The sequence below is a fragment of the Danio aesculapii genome, chromosome 9 (assembly GCF_903798145.1).
Source record: "Danio aesculapii chromosome 9, fDanAes4.1, whole genome shotgun sequence".
NCBI lineage: Eukaryota > Metazoa > Chordata > Actinopteri > Cypriniformes > Danionidae > Danio > Danio aesculapii.
Genome location: NC_079443.1, coordinates 31,085,913 through 31,106,497, shown reverse-complemented (window position 1 = coordinate 31,106,497; position 20,585 = coordinate 31,085,913). Strand labels below are relative to the sequence as shown.

The 20,585-nt window shown below is 36.3% G+C and overlaps 2 protein-coding genes across 2 annotated transcripts in view; one reads left to right on the top strand and one right to left on the bottom strand.

The window, feature by feature from the left end:
• The window catches only part of dcbld2 (discoidin, CUB and LCCL domain containing 2), a 41,348-nt gene extending 34,507 nt beyond the window's left edge, over positions 1 to 6,841 (top strand). The window contains exons 11-15 of the mRNA XM_056465969.1: positions 1,003 to 1,131; positions 2,434 to 2,527; positions 2,669 to 2,715; positions 5,984 to 6,097; positions 6,186 to 6,841. Coding sequence (XP_056321944.1) covers positions 1,003 to 1,131; positions 2,434 to 2,527; positions 2,669 to 2,715; positions 5,984 to 6,097; positions 6,186 to 6,559 — 758 coding nt within the window. The 3' untranslated portion in view covers positions 6,560 to 6,841. The remainder of the gene's footprint in view (positions 1 to 1,002; positions 1,132 to 2,433; positions 2,528 to 2,668; positions 2,716 to 5,983; positions 6,098 to 6,185) is intronic.
• A 7,280-nt stretch (positions 6,842 to 14,121) lies between these two features.
• Positions 14,122 to 19,788, bottom strand: LOC130234665 (cell cycle control protein 50C-like). Its single transcript, XM_056464905.1, has 4 exons — positions 19,785 to 19,788; positions 16,427 to 16,576; positions 16,145 to 16,357; positions 14,122 to 14,512 (listed from the first exon to the last, which is right to left on the bottom strand). The coding sequence occupies exons 1-4, from the start codon at positions 19,786 to 19,788 to the stop codon at positions 14,325 to 14,327; spliced, it is 555 nt and encodes a 184-aa protein (XP_056320880.1). The 3' UTR covers positions 14,122 to 14,324.
• Positions 19,789 to 20,585: the final 797 nt, after the last annotated feature.

The window sequence follows — 20,585 nt, the reverse complement described above, 5'->3', positions numbered from 1 at the left end:
GATAACAGAGAAAAAACCGTTTGTTATTCACCTTTTAAATATATTTTAACATGCACTACTTTTCATTTTTTGTTTATTTGTAAAAAAAAAAAAGTAGCTAAAGTAAGAATTATTAGCCCTTTATTCTTTTTAAAATGTTTCCCAAGGGCTGTTTAACAGAGTTTTTTTTAAACACATTTTTAAGCATAATTTATTTTGTCTTTGCCATGATGACAGTACATAATATTCTACTAGTTTCTTTTGCAAGATACTAGTATTCAGGTTACATTTCAACTTAAAGGCTTAACTAGAATAATTTAACTAGGCAAATTGGGTTAATTAGGCAAGTTATTGGATAACAGTGTTTTGTTTTGTAGCCAATCAAAGAATTAGCATTGTAATGGGGCTAATAATATTGACTTTAAAATACTTTGCAAAAATTTTAAACTGCATTTATTCCAGCCAAAATAAATGAAACAAGACTTTCTCCTGGAGGAAAAAAATTATACTGTAGAAAGTATTATAAATTATAAATAATGTAAAAATGTTGTTGCTCTGTTAAACATCACTTGGGAGATATTTTTAAAAGAATACAAAATTCACAGGAGGGCAAATAATATAATAACTGTAAATAGCAGTATACTGTAGTTATAATATAAAGTATAAATCTATTCAAATAAAGAAAGCCTTCATACTATATGAACATGGAATATGAAGAGATAAGAGATAAGACATATAAGATTTTGTTGTTCTGAGATATAAACAACAAAATTAAATGTCAGTAATGTTTCTTTTTTTGTGGAAATATTACTTCAGTAACTGTAAAATGTGTAGAAATGTTGCTTTATTAAATGAAATCCAAGTGGATTACTGTCAAAAAAGTAGCGAACAAATTAAGGGAATGAAGTAATTATACTTTACAGTGGATAGAGAGTGGTTTCAGACACCACTTGAGAAATTGCTATTAGATTTGGTCAATTAGTCATGTTTGAAAGCATGATTGGATCTTTGTCTGTTGGCCAGCGAGGCCCAGAATCTTCCATCCAGGCCCTGCACCTCCTCGCAGGAAGAGCACAGCACCGCCAGCGCAGGAGAGGACCACACACACACCCAACATCCAAAACTCCACCATGCCTCCTCACTCTCATGACGGTAGGACATTCTGCATTCCCTACAGCAACATTACATCACTACAAGCTCTGTTATAAGCCTGCCTTTCCGTCCTTCATACAGAGTCTGTTCTTCTGTTTAAAAATGCATTCCAGTGGAATAAATAAATAAAATCAACTAGAAGAAACATTTTCAAAGTTGAACTTCTTTCAATTTAAGTTGCCGTTTTTTTGGATGTTCTGTCGAGATCTTACTTGTAGTTTCTGAGACGTAAAAAACACAGTTAAAAACAGGGAATTTTCTAGATATCGTCGAATTTTGAGGAATTTTTGACAGATTTTAGTTAATAATCAAAAGTGGCACTGTGCAGCAAATCAGTCTATTATATTGAATAGTGTCTGTAAATATAAATTCACGAAACAACTACATTATATAGTCATACTTATGTACACAAGTGTATTCACAACATCCTGTTGAAATAAAAATAGTAATTGTGGACACATATATTAGGTTACCATTGTACATTTCATTTTAATTGTCAAAGTAAAAATAATAAGTCAAACATATAAGTACAAACCTGTTTCTCTATCTAATTTTTAATAAGAATGAAACAGAATTTGAGGGGAAAAAACATAATAATAATAATAATAATAATAATAATAATAATAATAATAATAATAATAATTTGTTTGATTTGATTGTTGTTCTTCTGAATAAGTTGCATTGTTTTTTATTTGCATTGTTTTTTATTTACATTTATTTTAACCATTAAAATGGAAATTCTTAACAATTAAAATGGGAAGAAAGTAATTTGGGACAAAACAAAACAGTAAAAAAAACAAAATGAATGTTATTGAGGCCCATACTGGTGTGAAATAATGAAAATAATGTAGAACTTGACGCAATTGTCAAACATGTCCATCTTACCTGTTTTCATATGCAAACAATGGAACGCAGCACAGTGAAATGCAAAAGCTTGTTCTGTGTGAATGTCCCCTCAGGCAGCATTTAGAAAAATAGATTCATATGAGCCAATGGATCACTCGTTTAATAGGCAGATAATTCACCTTTAACACAAAAATTGCTTTCAAAAGCACAAATCTTACACTATCGTGGTTTTAAGCTGGTTGCAAATATAGATAATGCTCGTTTTTATACGGTATATTGTCATTTTTTTGATGACTAAATCACATTTCCAGCATTAAAAACATTAATTTATTATTTTTAGATAAAACGTGTTTGAATATTTAATGCTGGTCATCAGTTATAACGTAATCACCAGGGTGTGAAACAGATGATCTAATGTTACATTGATGTTTTTAATGCGCTGTGTAAATGTCACAGAGGTGGCGCTGGTAGCAGTGTTGGTTCCCGTATTGGTGGTGGTTCTGACGACACCAGTGCTGGTGATGGTGTGCTCATGGCTGTGGAAGAACAGGTCAGTAAACAAATTAATAAATAAACTCCAACAAAAATATTTTACCTTCATTTTACATCCTTGTTCATAAACATTCAAACCTGATGCAAGCTGGCCCAAAGACAGTCAGTTTAGATTCACCATCTGCATTCAAACCTACAGAAAAAGCCCTGAGGTGACGTATGACCTTCCACACTGGGAGCGCACGGGTACGTCTGTTCTCAATTGGTCACTCTTACAGTCAGCATGAAATCATAATGTACTTTGCTTGTTTTTATAAGTATATAGTAGTGTTTGTTATAAATTATGTACAGTTGAAGTCAGAATTATTAGCCACCTTTGATTTTTTTTTTTTTTTTTTTCATTTTTAAATATATCCTAAATAATGTTTAACAGAGAAAGGAAATTTTCACGGTATGTCTGATATTTTTTCTTCTGGAGAAAGTCTTATTTGTTTTATTTCGGCTAGAATAAAAGCAGTTTTTAATTTTTCATGAACCATTTTAAGGTCAAAATTATAATTTTTTTTCAATAGTCTACAGAACAAACCATCGTTATACAATATTGCCTATATACCCTAACCTGCCTAGTTAACCTAATTAACCTAGTTAAGCCTTTAAATGTCACTTTAAGCTGGATAGAAGTGTCTTGAAAAATATCTAGTCAAATATTATTTACTGTCATCATGGCAAAGATAAATGGAAATGAGTTATTAAAAGTATTATGTTTTGAAATGTGTTGCTCTCCATTAAACAGAAATTGGGGAAAAAAATAAAACAGGGGGGCTAATAATTCTGACTTCAACTGTATCTGTGCATTTCATTATTTTGCCCTTAAAATCTTTAATCAAATGCTATAACCTTTCCTTCCCTCATCGAAATGAGTTTACTTCGGGTCACATGGACTGCTTTTAGGGTGGAGCTATTAGTGTTTTGGGCGGGGCTATCAGTCCTATATACCATGTTCAGAATGCATGATTTTAGCCCCGATTTTGACTCGCCGCCAGGTTTTGAGAAATCGCCAACAAATGCCTGAAATCACAGGCAAATCTGTGCTTGTTCACGTGAGTAACAATCACGCAGTGTGAATTATCAAAGATGGGATCTGAGAGAATCGCCGATGAGTCTGCGAGACCCATCAGATATTTGGCATGTTAAATATCTGGAGCATGTCGGGGATTCTGATTGTTCTGATTGAAAATAACATCGGAGATCCACTAGTATGGGTATCTGCAGACCAACGGGAGGTTGGGGAGAAGTTAAAAAAGGCTTGTTTTCTGTCTATTTGGACACAAGAAATGGAGGAAAGAACTGGTGAAATTTGGCAGGAGCACCCGTGTCTTATTGAGGTGTCATCTGAGCAATACCACAACTGGGTAGAAATAGGAAAAAAGAGAAATTGCTAATTCCCTTCAAAGGCCAGGTGACCAAAATAAGCACATTTTCTACCTCACTTAAGGCTTCTTTCTCATTATGTAGTTAATAAAAAAGATATACTACGTGACCTCACGTTGTTTACATGTCACTTTTCGCTTGTCTAGTTGTGAGACATAGTTTGTGGGCCGAGACAAAGTTGTTGGTGATTCTTCCTATTGTTAAGTCATGCTGTGTAAAATTCCCTGTCGCCGATCTATCCTGCAGTGTAAACACAGCACCGACAGAATGCCACCCCAGATAGTCATGTAGTGTGAAAATACTTTGAAAACCATGCAGTCTGAACTCTGCATAAGGGCAGGGCTATCAGGGCGGGTCTTGCTTCCTGCCTGCATTCACAGAGGGAAGTATTTGAATAAATATGCTATGATTGAGCCTGTTAAATTTAGCTCCTTGTTTTCGTCATCATCTGGCATTTGAAAACATTTAGCACTACAAGCCGATGGTGATTCTGGTGGACAATAATCCTTATAAACAAAGACAACTAAATATAAACTTGCATTTAAATCAACCTTCTTTTTGTTAGCAGCGCTCATCTTCCAACATTCCAGTCAGTTCCCAAAAAACAAAACCATGCACCACCCTATTTTTTTCCTCTCATTTTAGAAACCGTTTCAGTCAGATCTAAATCACAATAAGGAACAATCTTAACTTCCGTTTCAAGCTGACTTTAAAGCTAGTGTACATAACGATTGATAATTATAACTATAAACACTAGGGCTGTTTGATTAATCGAAATCGAATTGCAATTTGAAACATTGTGATTAACTAACCGCAAGGGGCTGCAATATGAATATATATGTATTATTTAATTTCCTCCACCCAGATCAAATGCGTGACTGCTGGCTGTGTGTAAAGCGGCCTTTCCACTGCGTACAACAATCGGCAGTCTGGAAGTCATTCATTTCCAATGGAGAGTAGTCCAGAACTGTGTGGAGTTTGTAGGCGGAAAATTCGGATCCGATTTAAGCTGCGGATACGTTAAAATATTTAAACTCCTGCGACTAGACCGTATGCCACCAGCCGACCGGATGTGATGTATTTCAGTGTTGTCCAAGCAGGTCCGTGCATGCGAGATAAGAAATAGGAGTTTTTTCGTTATTTATTGAATCAGAAAAAAAATATTATTTTAATGTTGTCTTCACATTCCCTCCAAAATATTTTGAGGTCTATAAGTTTCTAGTATTCATTCATTCATTCATTCAACCATGGTAAATGCACGGAGAATAAAGGGTCTTTTTGCACTCCTTATTTCAGACACCACGAGAATGAGCTTCTCTCCCATGGTGCATGACAACGCTGAAAATTCTGAGCGATTGCCACAAGGCATTGTATTCCGACAGTCGTGTCCAAATGTCATGTGCAGTGGGAAGGTGGCTTGACAGTCTTAACTAATCTGCCCAATCAGAATTGCGCAACCAAACCATGCCCACAATAAAAAAAAAAGAAAAGAAACGGGTAAAGCGCTGACAAGAGGGATAATGGGGTCTACTGCTTCAGACAAATAGACAAATTAATATGAAGAAAAACAGCATTTGTAATAAGGGAATAAGTTGGTTTCAAAGTCACAGACAAACGAACAAAATAATTTTTAAGAGCTGTCGCAGAATTGTTTCCATGGCGTACAGGTTATTAAGCTGAAACTTGACTACAAAATTAAATCGTAAATCAAATCACAATATCAAAATAAAAATAAATAATTGCAATTAAATATTTTCCCCCAATCACACTCCTAGTAAACACATTATTGTCCACACCAATAGACAATTTTGGCATCTACTGTCTAAAATGCTTGCATCCAGCAGGATGGATTCTGATTGGTTGTTAATATTCCCATTGTTCATTGACTGGAAGAAATCATAATTGCGACATCATTGTTTTTTTTCTGTTGTAGCCATTATAGTAGTGGTGTGGACGTTGCTGTTCTTTCAGTTTTCAAATGATTTTTAAAACTGTATCACTGTTGTCCTTGGCGTGAACAAGCCATTATGGATTTCCACCCACATGATTTATTAACTGTCGTTGTAATATGTGTGTGTTTTAGTGTGGTGGAAGAGTATGAAACAGTTGTTGCCTTCTAAGCTGGATGGAGAAGACTGTGTTCGATATAGCTCTACGACACGAGTGGACCACCAGAGACCCCGGGTGGAGCCTGCAGGTACATATTTAAAAAAAGATTAAAATTGATCCGATATTCACCAGTCAATCTTTAAACTATCCATTTTCTAACTTTCCCATCAATGTAGAATATGCCCAACCGCTGGTCACAGGAAACATGGCCTCTCTGGGACAAAGGTCGACTTTTAAACCCGAAGAGGCCGATGTTCCCGAATACGATGCACCTATTCCTCCGGAACATTACCATGCTTATGCTGAGCCCCTTCCTGCTTCTGGCACTGAATACGCCATGCCGATCATGATTGATAGGGCCAACCATCTATCAGGAGGCACTCTGCCATTCAGGGGGCGTGGTTTAGTGACTCAAACAGACAGCAGCCAATCAGCAAGCTCAGCATATGACACGCCCAAGATCACATCTGATCAAGCCACACCCACAGAGGGACAGTTATACCAAGTGCCACAGAATACCCACAACGCCCCATGTCAGACAATAGACTGACCAATCACAGAAGAGCGAACGCTATAAACTGTCTCGGAAATCTGCAGATCAGATCAGAATGTGTGAAGTTATACACCGCGCAAGTCCTATCACTGAAATAACACGCAAGGAATGTCAGGAGAGAAGAAAAACAGCAGAGATCTCGTTACACTACTGTGTTTTGTGGGTGTTTGTGCATTTAAATGTGTGTGTGTGTGTGTATTGCGTATGAGTGCATATACGTGACTGTGCACTGCTATCATACTGTGAGATACTTTAGATGTCTGTGCATTTTTCTCAGAGCGGAGATGTATTCGTCTCGTTTTGCTCGTCATAAGGCACATTTTTTTCCTTAGGCAAAGATATTTTCAACAATAACGCCCTCACATAGAATAACAAACGACTTGCATTTCAAATTCATACACAAACACGCTCATAACACTGTGATTCACTGTCATTTTGCACTGTTGTTTTGTATTCTGCTGTTACATAGGTGCCGCCTTTGTGAAATAACAACACCAAGCCTGTGCTGGTTGCCTTTCTCTAGTTCTGTTCCAAAACCTAGTGAGTTAACCTGCTGTCTACTACATATATAGGCAATACTGAACATGCTAAATTTCAGGGCTGCATAGTTTGATGTTTGTTTCTTGCCCACCAATAGCATATTCAGAGATACCTCAAAATATGCTGTACTGTTAGATTCAGGGAACTTGTTGTAAAATACACTCACCGGCCACTTTATTAGGGTGTCCAACTGCTGGTTAACGCAAATTTCTAATCAGTCAATCACATGGCAGCATTTATGCATGTAGACAGGTCAAGACGATCTGCTGCAGTTCAAACTGAGCATCTGAATGGGAAGAAAGAAAGGGATTTAAGTGACTTTTGAACGTGGCATGGTTGTTGGTGCCAGACGGGCTGGTCTGAATATTTCAGAAACTGCTGACCTACAGGGATTTCCACTCACGACCATCTCTAGGGTTTACAAAGAATGGTCTGAAAAAGAGAAAATATTCAGTGAGCGGCAGTTCTGTGGGTGCAAATGCCTTGTTGATGTCAGAGGAAAAGGGCCTAGACTGGTTCGAAAGATAGAAGGGCAACAGTAACTCAAATAACCACTTGTTACAACCTGAGGTATGCAGAAGAAGCATCTCTGAAGCACAACACGTCCAACCTTGAGGCGGATGGGCTACAGCAGCAGAAAGACCACACGGGTGCCACTCCTGTCAGCTAAGAACAGGAAACTGAGACTACTAATTCACACAGGTTCACCAAGATTGAAAACGTTGCCTGGTCTGATAAGTCTCTATTTCTGCTGCGACATTCAGATGGTAGGGTCAGAATGTGGCGTTCAACAACATGAAAACATGGATCCATCCTGCCTCGTATCAACACTTGGAAAGTTTTGGGACACTTTGGGCACATTAGTACCAGTGAGCATCGTGTCAACGCCACAGTCTACCTGAGTATAGTTGCTGACGATGTCCTTCCCCTTTCGACCACAGTGTACCCATCTCCGATGGCTCCTTCCAGCAGGATAACGCGCTAGTCATTAAAGCACGAATCCATCGCAGACTGGTTTCTGGAACATGACAATGAGTCACTGGACTCAAATGGCCTCCATAGTCATCGGATCTCAATCCAATAAAGCACCTTGGGATGTGGTTTAACAGAGATTCTCATCATGAATTCTCAAATCTGCAGCAGCTGCGTGATGCTCCTATGTCAATATAGACCAAGATCTCTGAGGAATATTTCCAGTAACTTGTTGAATCTATGACACAAAGAATTAAGGTGGTTCTGAAGGTGGTCCAACATGATACTAGTAAGATGTACTAATAAAATGGCCGGTGAGTGTATATCACTATTAAAGGGATATTTCAGTGTTTTTCATTCATGAGTTTTTATTTTAAATGCAAAGGAGGATATTTTGAAGAATGCTCGAATGTGGTAGTGATGACATCTATGATAGGAAAGAGAATAATCTGAAGGTCAATGGAAACCATTTTCCAACATTATTCAGAAAATCCTGTGTTCAATAGAAGAAACAAACTGTTTGGACCAAGTTGGAGGGTCAGTAAATGATATAATTTTCATTTTTGGGTGAACTATCCCTTTTAAGTGATACACATTTAGATAACCAGTTAAATTTTGTAACTTAAAATGACCTGAAAAATTGCAAATCCTGTATCCCAATAGTAGTGTCACACAAAAGCGTACAGTTTTGCTAAAAAAATAAACTGGGAAACCTCACTGACCACATTTAAAACAGTCAACAAGTCTTCTAGTGTATATACTGTAAATGATGCAGCATTATATCTCTGCAAACTTATAGCTGGAATACACTACATGACTTTTGCCCAGATTCTTTCCCTGATTTGCAGGCTGTACGCGTCAGCACTAGCTGTCGAAAGTTGGAGCCAGCAGATTTGAGTTGACAGATTTCACAGAAAATTGCATAGTGTTTAATGGCAACAGGACTTTTAGCTGTTAAGACACAGAATTTCTCTCTTTTTAGCTCCAGGCTTTGATTGCACCCAGTCAAAAGTTTCTAACATTTTTGATATCCTGAGCTGATTTTAGATCACATATTGTGTTCATTTGTCATGCGTTTCTTAGCAACGAAGCACATGTTCCTGACTGAGTTTGTTCGGCATTATTCTGTTTACAAACTTCATGCAGTTTTGAACCCTGTTCAGATCTAAAAGGTTAAGTAGTGCATTCTGCTATTTAGATGGAGCCCCAGAAGTAAATCAATTGGAATAAACAACCTCCTCACAGTCAATAGGCCTAGTTTGATGTTAGCATGTTGCTAAGCTAACACCTCATACTGTAATAAACACAGAAATATTAAGTAAATGATCAAATTTACTTACAATCTAACTAGTTTAATACTTAAAACTATTCAAAACACGACTGCCATCTTGAATTACTTCAGTCACTGAACTCATTTTCAATGCAAGCCTGCCTTCTGGAGAAAAACCTTCAGAGCACGACCGCTATGCCTTAAAACGTCGTCTTGGCAGGAAGCTCTCAAAAGTTTTTGGAACAGGTTTTGTTGGTAGCATGCTTCATTTAGTTAAACCAGAATTAATTAATATAGGAGGAGACTGCTATGCACCGATTCAGCACAGGAACTATGAAGGTCTTTCTTTAAGACATAATGGTACGGCAGTGGTGCTGGCGCTGCATTTTCAGAATCCATGGAAAAGTCCTCCTTGCATGACTGCACATACACATTCATGCTGATTATATTTTATGCATGCATGTGAAAACCTGGGCCATGCAAAGATCCAATTTTTTTCTTCCTGCTGATGTGTCTCCGTATTAATACTCCCAAACCACTAACAGGTCGAGTTTAAGCTACATGCACTGCTTTCATGGTGACACTGTCTTAATGCATACTTTACAAAAGGTAATAGCAAAAACACAGGATGCCAACATTCTTGCCTATTGTGCCAAGTCATCTTATATATATCTTGTACGTCATTTTGTTGACTGAAGACCAAACGGCCTGATGGATAATCAGTCCAAACTTTACTATCCATTAGATTTAATGTCATCAGACCAAACGTTGCCTCTCTATAAGGATTTTAGACACCAGGATGTTGCATGTTCATATATTGGTGCACTGTTGTGTTCGTCATACGCTTTCACTCATATTTCGGTACTTCTGTCAGTTTACTGGCAGTGAAATGTCCACAATGGTGGCACTGTGTGTGTGTTTCATTGTCTTTGTGAGGTTAAAATTGTCGGTTGATTGGTGTATATGTGCATGTCTGCTTCTAGTTTTTAAAATGTTATCAGAGATGTGTGTAATGATGTTTCTGTGCACTGTATACACAAGCCTGTGTGTGTGTGTGTGTGTTCATGTGTGTCTGCCGTTCACTGTACATCTGTCTCTAAATCATGATTGGTACTGTAGAGTGATTGTATAGAAAACAATTTTAAAATGTTTAATTAAAATTTTATTAAGAAATAAAATGCAATTTGAAGGAATTTATTTTTTGATTTCGATACAGTGTGAATTATGGTCTTTCATTTGTACAGAAGTGCTTTATTTGTATGTATTTACATTACTTCATGCATGGAAACATTTAAGGGAGCACTTGACAATTACAATTATTTTGAATTTGAGGAGTTCTGAGAACATTACTTCCTAATGATATCATATTTTAAACTTTAGTTGATGTGTAATGTAGCTGTGTGAACATAAACAACATTTCTGAATGTAATACGCTTAAAATTCAATGCAAAGGGAGACATTGGCTTTTACAGAGTTATCTTAGCAAAGCCTACAGCGAACAAAGTTTGGGGACTACAAAAAAATACATCCGGGCTAGTGAGATCACAAGGGCTTCTGGTTACGCGCACACACCCTGTGCAGCGAACGGGTATCCGGCCAGAGGCGCTGTGATGTTAGAGCAGAGAAAGCTAAAATGGCAACCAAACCCTGCTTTTCCACAGAGCCTGTTCTGTTTCTGTATTTGGGCTTCCAAAGGACACAACACAATAAGAGAAGTGCTAACAGTTTCATTTTAAATATGTTCCAGGAATTATTAAAAATATATAGCTCTAGCATTTGACAAAGGAGAACTTCCAGAAAACTCCGTTCAGTGTTGGATTCGGTTGAAACTCCAACCTATGAAGCTGTGGATTGCGAGCCACAACCTGGAAGTATTTTATTTGTTAAAATTGATCTATGACATGCACAGCTTCTAGCGTTAATGGTATGTTGTAGTGAGGACGTAAACCAAGGATGTAAACAATGGGAAATGCTGTTTGGCATCATAACAATTTAGCTACCAAATCATAATTTATCTGTCAAACCGCTGTAACAGCCGCAATCTTAAGCAGCGCCTGCAGTGTCTCTTCACAAGATATGTGAACGTTCTGAATATATGTGAAAGATTTTATTTTAGAGAGCAGGCGTTGAGGTTCAGCTGTGTGCTCTTTATTTTCTGTCTGATTCAGGCAGCTAGTGCTGCTAACAGCTGCTCTGACTAACTGTTTACACAGCGCAAAAGCACGTGTTTGTAGGGGAGTGACGTGGAGCCAATCTGCAAATCACAGCACATTATGTTAGCTGACTAATCAGAGGCCTCTTGAGGACGGCCTTTCCGAGGAGATAAGAAATGTGACAGTCATTTTCATTTTAGCTGAGTAGCTGTATATAATCAACGTAGGATATATGAAAAACATAACGTGATTTTGAAATAAAGTGAAGCATGAGCACACATTGCTTTGCATCTTATAAACACAGCCAAGCCTTAAAAATACACTGTGGTGTAATAACGTTGCATGTTTTTCTCTAGAAAAGTCACAATTTTGTCAGAATAACAGAATAATAGTTGTGACTGAAAATCCAGGTTTATTCAAGCAAAAGTTTTTCCCAAACCTCTTCCAAAGTTAAATCATTGGCATTGTGTTGTCATAAAAGTACTTTGTTTTTTGTTGTTTTCTAAAGAAATACATAAAACTGTAAATGGCAGCATTTTAAGTTTACAAGCTGTCATCAGTGGTTACAAACTAAAACAAAAATCACATTCACTCACAACATTATAAATTATGAACTCAGAGGAAGCTAAGAATTGTGGAATACTTAATATTTTCCATATTTTTCTATTAAATCAGAGGGACATTTTAAACATAAAAAATATTAGCAAATATATTATTAGATAAATGGCAACACATTTAAGAAAATGCATATACACATTATATTTTTTTCCATGTAAACCACCATGGTATACTGTAAGAACAAATACTATCACAATTTTCATTATAGCCTTACTTAAATTAACTGCTTTACAAGTGCAGTAGGCTAAACATCTTTTTGGCACAGACTCTGATTAGTATTTGATAATTGCACTTATTACAAATTCTACTGGTAGTATTATTTAATTATCAAATATTTAAAAGTTCATTCACATCTTGTAGTATACACAAATTAAGGTACAAATATGCCATGATGTCCCTCATTATTGATGTCATAACAATTATAAAACCATTAGAAATCATTTATCACCGATAGAAAGTTCCTGTAATAAATTTCTCCCAAAAACGAGCTGTCTGAATGACAAATGAGCCACTTTGGAGTGCTAAAAGCTCATAAAAAACACAAAAGAAAAGTGTGAAACTGAAGCATTCTTAAGCTGCTTTTAAATTAAAAATTGATCCTGTAAAACAAGTAAATGTAGTGTAAGTTGTCAGTTAACAATCGCGTTTTCACATATTGTCACAAACGACCCCTGCTGCCAGCCTACTGCTTGTTTACGTGAGAAACAGTATACCAGCTGTGCCCAACCCTGTTACTAGAGATCTACCTTCCTTCTACAGAGTTTAGCTGCAACCTTGATCAAACACACCTGTCTTTAATTACCATGTGCTCTTTCAGATCCTACTTATTTGGTTTAGTTGTGTTTGATCAGGGTTGGAGCTGAACTCTGCAGGAAGGTAGAGCTCCAGATGTAGTGAAGGACTATAAAAATATAATATAATAAACAGTATTTGTAAAGTGTGAAGCACACAAAGGTGATGGTTGGCTTGATATTACATTTTCAGCGTTGTATAATTTCTGGTCAGAAATAATAATAATAATAATAATAATAATAAAGAGTACAACAATTGCTTGTGATTCACTCAATCATGCTGTGTGATGAATTCCTTAGCCTTTTATTTATATTCACACTGGAAATTTAATATCAAGCCAATGTCACTTTGTATGCTTCACACTTAACAAACACTGTGTGTTATGAGGGCATTTATGTGCTCTTTGCAGTGAATTTTGCACACTATGCTCAATATACATAAAGTGGTAACACTTTACACTAAACTTTACAGTTGTATTAGCTAATGTTAGGTAATGTCTATTTATAACATGACCAAAACAATGAACTTTACTACAGTATTACAGTATTATTTATCTGTGTTACTGTTAGTTACTTGAAGTAAAAGTTGTTCATTGTTAGTTCATGTTCACAGTGTATAAACTAAGTACCAAGCATGAATTGCACTTTAATGAATGCAGTAAACGCTGTATTGATGTATTGTTCATCATTAGTTCATATTAGTAAATACTAATGAAACCTTAGTAAATCAACTAATGAAAGCTTATTTGTAAAGTGTGACCCATAAAGGTTGCAGAAATAAGCAGTATGAGATTTTCTAAACATAGACAATATCAGATGTAAGAAGTGACCCCAATGCTATGATTTTGAGACAGCTGGTAATTATAATTACCGGTATGCATTACTCATTTCCTGTCTGGAAATACAGGCCATTATGATTATTTTTTTTTTACATTTCATCATATTAAAACCATGTAGCATACAGTGGGGTTCAAAAGTTCATATGCTAAAAAACACTAAAAAGTGAAACAACCCTACTTAATAAAAGTTTTGTTTGTTTACAGCGTAAATTTGAACTGAAATATTTTTGCCAATGCATATCAGACTATTAATATTATTAAATGGATAATTCATATATATTTTTTTGGATAATATATTTTTTTTTGCTGTCAGGCTGTCAGCTTTTACGCACTTGGAAAAAGTTCTCTGTTGAATAAAAGAAGAGTTTTTGAAACTAAAGCAGTATGAGTAAATGCGGAAAATCTTTTCATTTCTATTACGTTAAAGAACCATACAGTATAAAATGGATTGTGTTAAAGAATGCTTCTCGAAATATGTAAACTTAAATAATTCATATGTTTTAAACTGCTTGATTTTAGTGATTCTGAAGCACACCGTTTGTCTTTCTTTCCTGATAGACAGTTCCTTCTTCCTTTGGTTTATTCCTCCATGTTCTTGCCGTTTTTGCCAAATTTGACAAACACTGTTGTGAGAACGACAGCAGTCACCAGGATCAGCCCACTGGTCACCAGATATGCAATGGGCAGAAAGTAATTCTGCCCACCAAACCAGGTCACCATTGAGATCACCAGCTCCTTTCGGCCTCTGAAGGGCTCGACAGGAAAATCTGGAGTAATTGGTCAAGGCTTATCCTTAAAAAAAGAAAGAAAACATAGAAAAAGTACTGGCAGAAAATTACTACATAATTTTCCATAGCCTATTTCTCTGGATGTTCTAAAGTTATGAGGAATACGTTCATATTTGTTTTATCCTATAAATGTCTGATCACATTTCCTTCAAATTTCTATTGGTTTGTTTTAAAAAAAAAATGACAATTGCTCAAAATAATAAATGTTTCTAACTTGCTGTGATTAACAATCAGGGATATTGCACCAAATAATGATTAATGACTCTTTTGAAGTTAACGTATTTGTATGTGTTGTCTAAAAATGATAGTTGGTATGATCTAAATGACCAAAATTAGATTAAAAAACTATGCTTTACTCAAAGATAACGACATATGAATTGATTAATCAATATTCATTTTTAAAGGAAAATACACAGAAAATTTCCTTCCATCACATAATCCATTTTCTACAATTTGTTAACAGTATAGAAATCAAACTAATGTCTTAAAAGGAATAGTGTGATTAAAACCGAAAACTGTCATCATTTACTCATTTCTTTTTACAAAAGTTACATATTTTAAAACATTTTTTCAACCATACAGTCAGTGGTCACAGAGACTACTTGGTTGCCAACATACCTCAAAATATCACTTACAAGTTTGGAATAATATAACTATGAATAAATCAGCCTGACCTCACAAGCAAACATAACTATTCATCTATTATTTATGTACAATAATTGAGACATCAAATGAGATGGTAAAATATAATCAACAACGAAAATGTAAACACAAACTGTAAATAAAAACGTAAATGAAAAAGCGTCTTAGTCCTATCACTTTAAATTAACAAACACTGAACATCTCTCTATATTTAGGCTAAAACACTGCTTTACCTATTTATCTATGTATTTATTTAGACCTACTTATTTGTTTGTATGTTTGTAATTTCATTTTAGTTGTCTTTTATTTCTTTAATTTTACTTGCCAAAATGAATCCTCATTTCACTTAACAAGTTTACAATGATAATAAAGCTTGTTAACAAGTTTTTAATGATCAATGAAGGAATTATAATGCTTTGTTTCATTGTTTCATCTTCATTTTATATTTCTGTCTGTTCACATCCCGTCCCTTTGTGCCCCCTGGCAGCATAGTTGCAAACTGCAGTTATACCTAAAAACATGTTCTTAATCCTTTAGTGCGCGCGGCGCGGTGGTGGTATTTTATGTTTTTGTCAGTTTAGTGGCTAATTGTTATGAGTTCAGTTGTACTAAAATGTAAGATTTTTAAAAGGAGGCAAAGCACCAAACCGCACCCCTAAACCCAAACATCAATGGGGGATGAGCAAATCGTACTAAATTGTAAGAATGAGATCGTACTAATTCATGCGAAGCCACTAAATCAAAAAGTTACAAATTGCCGTGAGATTGTGTTGGAATAAATAATAACAGTAATTTTTTTTTTTCACAAACTATCCCTTTAAATGTGTAAAAAAAAAGACCTCATAATAGAGTATCCAATCTTTTCAGCTGTTTAAAGAGTTTTATCACCAAACTGAAAGCCTGTCGCTGTTACTGAACCCCATTTCCTTCCATTTACAACCAATTGTGTCCTCCATGAGCAAAGGATACTGTAATTTATAGAGATGCTGTAGTTGCCGGCGGGCAGGCCTTCAGTGAAAGGCTCTCGAGCACGATTGAGAACACCATAAAGCTTTTTGAAATTAGGGAAGGCTGCCTCTCTCATCCAAACAATCAGGTCGTCATTTATGAAACCATTGTTGTTGGAGTCTGTGTCATCCAGCTCATAAACCGAGCGCTGCCAGTATAAGGGCCGAGTCGTGCCTGACCACAGAGAGACCACAATGAGAAATGGACACAAATGCTCATGAGCGTGTGGTGGATGGCTCGTACCTTCAAAGGCTTGTCGAAGGGAAAACGTGTCGTTAGTCGGAGGGTTGCGGAACTTGACATTTTTGTCTGTGTACCAAGCGATGCCCTTCCTATAGAGTGGAATTTGCACTTCTGCCCCATTAGCTTGATGATACATCAGTGTAAATGAGTCTAAAAGAAAAACAAACACAGCAAGATGAAGGAAAACAGTTCATGACTGTTCATAACTGTTTAGTCAGCAGTTTTTCTCTCTAAATAGGATTTTACTGCATTTGCTGAATGTGTTTGGGATCATTATCAACATCAAAATAAAAACCATTCGGGTCCTTTCCAGAAGAAATGGTAGGATGGATTTAAACCTGTCTGTGCTTTTCAGCATCCACAACCCCATCAATTAAATCAATTTTGCCAACAACACTGGTGGAAATGCAGCTCCAAAACCAGGACAGAGCCTCCAGCATGTTTCTCAAGAACTCATACTTACATCCCCTTTCTCTTCCTTTCACATGCTGTAAACAACTGGAGCAAAAAAAAAACTCTAAACTGTATTTGTTTATTTTTGCTGTTCTTTTTGATACTTTTGATATCTTTTTAATTTAATTTACAAATAATTGCATACAATAATGTAATGGTGGCTGTAGAGTTTTGCACTGCATATGCTGTTATTTGCACACACGTTTTTTTAACTAAAATTACACTTCATTAAAGACATCTGGCAACAGTGTTTTGATGGTGCTCAGAAGGCTTAGTGTTTACACGTTTGATGGAGACAAATCCACAAATGGCATACTTATAGCAATCAATTAACAATAAACCAGGTTAAGATCATTTATTTGGAAAAAAAAAATCTGCAGAGGAGTAGTTCACTCAATAAAAAAAGAAAGTTCCTTCATCATTTACTCACCTTTACTTGTTTTAAATCATTATGAGTTTCTTTCTTAAATACAAAATAAGATATTTTGAAAAATGTTCTAAAACCATTGACTTCCATAGTATTTGTTTTTCTACTATAACAGTTGATGGTTACAGGTTTCCAGCATTCTTCAAAATATCTTCTTTTGTGTTCAGAAGAAGGAAACTCATTAAGGTTTGGAACTACTTGAGGGTGAGTAAATAGTGGGTAAATTTCAGCTATCCCTTTAAGAGTGACCCCCACACTGTCTTCTCTACATTAGCTCATTGCCGATGACCTCATGGTCGCTTTAATGTCTGCTTGCTTTAAAGCGTTTGCATGATTGCACATGTGAAGTCTGAACACAATAGACAGTTGTCTTCTAAAAGCATATCTGGAGCTTGAACACTGTTTAGGGTGTATGAGTCTGAGCGAGAAGCAGGCGTGCTTTCGAAGCTGAGTCATTGCAAATGATTCTGTGTGTCAGTTTTGGAGCTCTTGGTCTCTTAGGGGCGTGTCGGTATGTGTTTGGATGTATGCGTGCGTGTGTTTTTATGTGTGTATGACAGCGTGTTTCTCGGGGAGATGTTAGATCAGGTTTGGCCGAATGGTTTTCTAATGCAGGCCAGCTGACAACAGTCTTGTTTCTCAGCTCAGATTCTGCCTCAGAATTAGTGTGGGGCCCATATGACGCCTTGCAAATGTGTGTGTGTGTGTTGTTTGTGGCATGAGTGATGCTTTATTTTGCCCAGAGGAAGTGGTGCATGTTTGCGGTGTCACTGTGTGGGGGTGTTGAGAGTTTCCCTGGTGTGTGTGGCTGTTGAGAGTTTGTCGAGTGTTTGTGGTCTCTTTTTGGTTTGGAATCTCAACTGCGTGTATGTGTGTGTGTGTGTGTGTGTGTGTGTGTGTGTCTGTGTATAGTCAAAACTGTCATTTCTTTTCTTTTTAAACTAGTAATTTTGTGTTATTCCAGTGGTGGGGCAGCAAGTGTTTCTGGCCCTGTACACTCTGCAGATAAATGTGGTTGTCATTACTTTTAGTCTTACTGCTTATTAGTCATATTTCAGTATGATGTGCATCCAAGCGCCTCTGTGAATCTAAGTGAAACATAAATCACGCATATGTGGATCAGATTGTTTCAAACTTTTTTTTATTAAGAGCGTTCTGCTTGCTGACAGGCCTATAAGACTGATTTAAAAGCATTTTATTGTGTTGCGCTCATGTGCACAACAGACATTTGTGCTGTTACTGTGATGTTGATTGTTTATTTGATTAATTGTGCAGCTCTCGGATGTAAGACTTGCTTTTAAAGCCCTAATTCAACAAAGGGGGGAAGGATGTGCATAAGGTGTGTAAATGATAGTGGCGTTTTTGTCCTTTATGTGCTGCCACAGCAGATGGTAAGTGTTGTACGTTTCCTGTCACCTCATAAGCTGCTAAATGAGTTGTGTTTTTCTGGCAAGCTTTAGCGCTGTTCTTCATATAGTCCACAGAAGGCATGCAGAATAACATTGTATAGTCAACATTCACAATTGAAATTGAATGACCAGTACAAGTTGCGACTGAATAAATCAATTTTAATGGAGGTAAACAGTTCTTGTTTTTTCAAATGTGTAAAAAGAAAGAAGATTTCACTGACTGTATGTCGACAAGCAATTTTTCAATTTGTCATGATACGGCATTTTTAATTTCAGTAAATATTATCAAAGTCTCTTTAAGGCAAGTAATTTCACTCAGCGGCCATCTTTGAAACGCCTCTCAGGCAGTATGCTCGGGCATTCTGTCTGAATGGGGAAACATCAAATTCTCCAAAATTGCTTTGCAAGCTTATGATTGAATTTCATATTAGGAATCACCAATAGAATTAAGCAACAACTGTCTCTTAGTTTCATTTCTAAACATTCAAAACAGCAGAAACTCACATCTGGTTCAAGCCCCTCCCTCAGAGTATCGTCAGTCGATGATTGGAAGGTGGGCTTTTTTCACCTTTAACGATCCATGATTGGCTCTTGTACTAGTAGGCGGGGCTTTATTCACCATATTGACAGTTACACTTTTCCCCATTCAAAAGATACGAGTGACATGTCTTGTGTATTCTATAGTCTTTTTATGTAACTAAAATGATATTATTGCAAATTTTAAATTACAAAAGTAACTTTAATAATTTTTTTCTAATAACTAAAGCAACCTTTAACTTCATTAAATCAGTCCATAAAATGTATGAAGTAAACAAATGTTTGAAACATGCCTGACTACTATCAAGACTGGTGTAAGGTTTTACAATAATATCTGTTTAGTTAATCTTAGTGCACATTGTATTGGACATTTTCAAGAGTTGAAAAAGCTAAAAGGAATTCTTTATTTGTGTCAATTTTGTTGTCATCTGCTTACTCTCATGTTTTACTAAAACGTTTTGAATTGCTTTCTTCTGTGAAAAAAAGAAAGATCATTTTTTTTTCAATATACACTGCCTGACAAAAGACTTACCCATGTTTTGGAATGAACAAATAATAACTTGACTTCTAGTTGATCATTTGATATTAGAAGTGTCTTATATGAAAGGGAAAGGCCTCTAGATTATGCTTATTTTACCAAAATAAAATATGATCATGCCTTGGTTTTTAATGATTTAATTAGAACAGTAAGGTCTGACTTTGCTTAGACAAAAGTATTGTCACTTAACAGAAATAATGTACAGTATAGAATATAAAGTCATGGTGCAGTGGAAAAAGAATTAATATTGTGTATGACTCCCATGAGCTTGAAGGACTGCATCCATACATCTCTGCAATGACTCAAATAACTCATAAATCATCTGGAATGGCAAAGAAAGCGTTCTTGCAGGATTCCCAGAGTTCATCATGATTCCTGGATTTATCTTCAAGACCTCCTCCTTCATCTTACCCCAGACATGCTCAATAATGTTTATGTCTGGTGACTGGGCTGGCCAATCCTGAAGCATCTTGACTTTCTTTGTTTACAGGAACTTTGATGTGGAGGCTGTAGTATAAGGAGCGCTATCCTGCTGAAGAATTTGCCCTTACCTGTGGTTTATAATGTAATGTGCAGCACAAATGTCTTGATACCTCAGGCTGTTGATGTTGCTCTGCTGATCTCCCGCACCCCCCATACTGAATGTAACCCCAAACCATGATTTGTCCTTCACCAAACTTGACTGATTTTTTTTGTGAGAATCTTGGATCCATGTGGGTTCCAGTAGGTCTTTTGCAGTATTTGTGATGATTTGGATGCAGTTCAACAGATGATCTACCTTCTGTCACTTTTCCA

Bases quoted from the DNA above. Each gene is read 5' to 3' on its own strand.
- LOC130234665 (XM_056464905.1), bottom strand. The intron at 16,358-16,426 runs GTACGAGCCATC...CTCTGTGGTCAG, and splicing joins CCTTCGACAAGCCTTTGAAG to GCACGACTCGGCCCTTATAC. The intron at 14,513-16,144 runs GTATCCTTTGCT...CAATTACTCCAG, and splicing joins CAGCATCTCTATAAATTACA to ATTTTCCTGTCGAGCCCTTC.